The sequence below is a fragment of the Atta colombica genome, unplaced genomic scaffold, assembly GCF_001594045.1.
Source record: "Atta colombica isolate Treedump-2 unplaced genomic scaffold, Acol1.0 scaffold274, whole genome shotgun sequence".
In the NCBI taxonomy this organism is placed as follows: Eukaryota; Metazoa; Arthropoda; class Insecta; order Hymenoptera; family Formicidae; genus Atta; species Atta colombica.
Window position 1 is genome coordinate 725,077 of NW_017259375.1, and position 1,865 is coordinate 726,941.

Genomic DNA, 1,865 nt, shown 5'->3' on the forward strand with positions numbered 1-1,865 from the left:
TAAAAGAAATTTCCGGTATAGTTTACAAGTCTATCTATTGTACTTCAATGAAATATATTTTCATTTTAATATATTTTACAAGAATTTTTATTTCTATTTTTTCATTTCTGATGTGATAATTAAAGATAGTAGTGGTGAATAAACAAAAGTCTCAATTCGCATTATTTAGATATTTAGACAGTCAACTTATAGTCAACGGATTCCAATTCTCTCAGATAATTTGATTTTATAAGAGATCTATTGGAAAGTTGAAGGCTATGAGCAAAGGAATAATCCGTTTCGAAAATCCATAGTTAATTTACAATTCACAATATTTATATGTTTATTCCAATAAATATCAATGCAATTAACTATATACACAACTGATATCGACATTTTTATGACTAATTATAGTTATTTAAAAGAGTCGTAAATAAAAAAAGACAAAGATCTTATTTTTAATCTACATCGCTGTTTATATCTTCAGGAGCTGAAGAACCCTCTTCTTCTATGTTCTTCTTGTCCCAGTCTTTCAACTTAGCCCCCATAACAAAGTCATCTCGAAGAACACTCCACATTTTGTGATTCTTAAAACAAATATTTCTATTGTTATACACAATTGTACATTGCAATGTAAAACAAAATGTACCAATATCAATAAACACAATTATATATGGCCTTCATATAAATGCATTAAAAAATTTAATGTTCATAAAAAAAGGTAAAAGAGTATATTACTATTATTTTTCTAATATTAATATAAAAATATTGAACACGTTAAAAAAAAATATCAATAATAATTAATTTATAATATTCAAAATATTTATTTATACTTTCTTATATGTAAAAATTTTCTCACTTTGTCTTTATCATCTGTCTGCATAACAGGCTTTTCAGATTTAACACCATTATCAATTGGTATACTTTTACTGCCACCCATAAGAATATCAAGGAAGGCGTTTTTGTCAATATTCTTAAATACTTGTTCGCGTTTTCTTTCTAAAGGACCCACTTGTGATAATTTCTTTTTAATTTCCACTTGTTGCTGTCTTACTGCATTAAACAGTTGCACGACTCCTCTGCAAAATATAACATGAAGAATTTATCAATATATAAATGACAGAAAATTTACAAACCTAATACCTACTTTGTGGCTATTTTTTGCAACATTCTTTCATGCTCCCGATCTGTAATGGATGGTTTTATTCTAATACCACTGTTTTTTATTATTCTTAATTTAGTCGGTGCAGTATTCAATGTAACACTTGTCTTATTAATATCTTCATCTGATTCTGTTTTGATCTCTTCTTTGATGCCATCAATCTCGAAGGGAATATCTTCTTTCTCTTTTATTTTTATATCGCACAACTTTTTTGCCTTGGCCAGTACAAGTGTTTTTTTTCTCTTCGGTTTATTTGTTTTTAGAATCTTTTGCATAACATCAGCCCAGCCTGTATTTGTAGTAGATTCGGCATCATATGATGCCTCATCTGTGTCAGCCTCCATTTCTTTACTGTCTGATTCATCTTCTTTTTCTTCATAGTCACTGTCATCTTCATTATCACTCTGTGTCAATGCCATACCAGTATTGTTTACTTCATCTATCTTCGATTGCACTACAAGATACAAATTCAACTCGGGACTTTAAAAAAAAAATTGATTCTTGGAATACTAAGACCGATAATAATATGTTAGAGAATGGTATGTGACTCCATGAGAGAGCATTTGACTTATACAATTGACGATCCTAAGTTCAAGTCCTGATTTCCATCAGATGATCAAAAAATAGAGATTATAAATGAAAGAATATATAGATTCCATATTATGTTTTAAAAACTTATTTTAATAAGATAAAAGAATAACAAATTTAATATATTATATATATA

The 1,865-nt window shown here is 27.9% G+C and overlaps 1 protein-coding gene across 1 annotated transcript; it reads right to left on the minus strand.

Annotated features, from left to right (window-relative positions):
• Nucleotides 1–139: 139 nt before the first annotated feature.
• On the minus strand, nucleotides 140–1,650 carry LOC108689656 (RRP15-like protein). Its single transcript, XM_018196514.1, has 3 exons — nucleotides 1,127–1,650; nucleotides 839–1,058; nucleotides 140–566 (listed from the first exon to the last, which is right to left on the minus strand). Exons 1-3 carry the CDS (start codon nucleotides 1,558–1,560, stop codon nucleotides 438–440), a joined length of 783 nt encoding a protein of 260 aa, XP_018052003.1. The 5' UTR covers nucleotides 1,561–1,650; the 3' UTR covers nucleotides 140–437.
• Nucleotides 1,651–1,865: the final 215 nt, after the last annotated feature.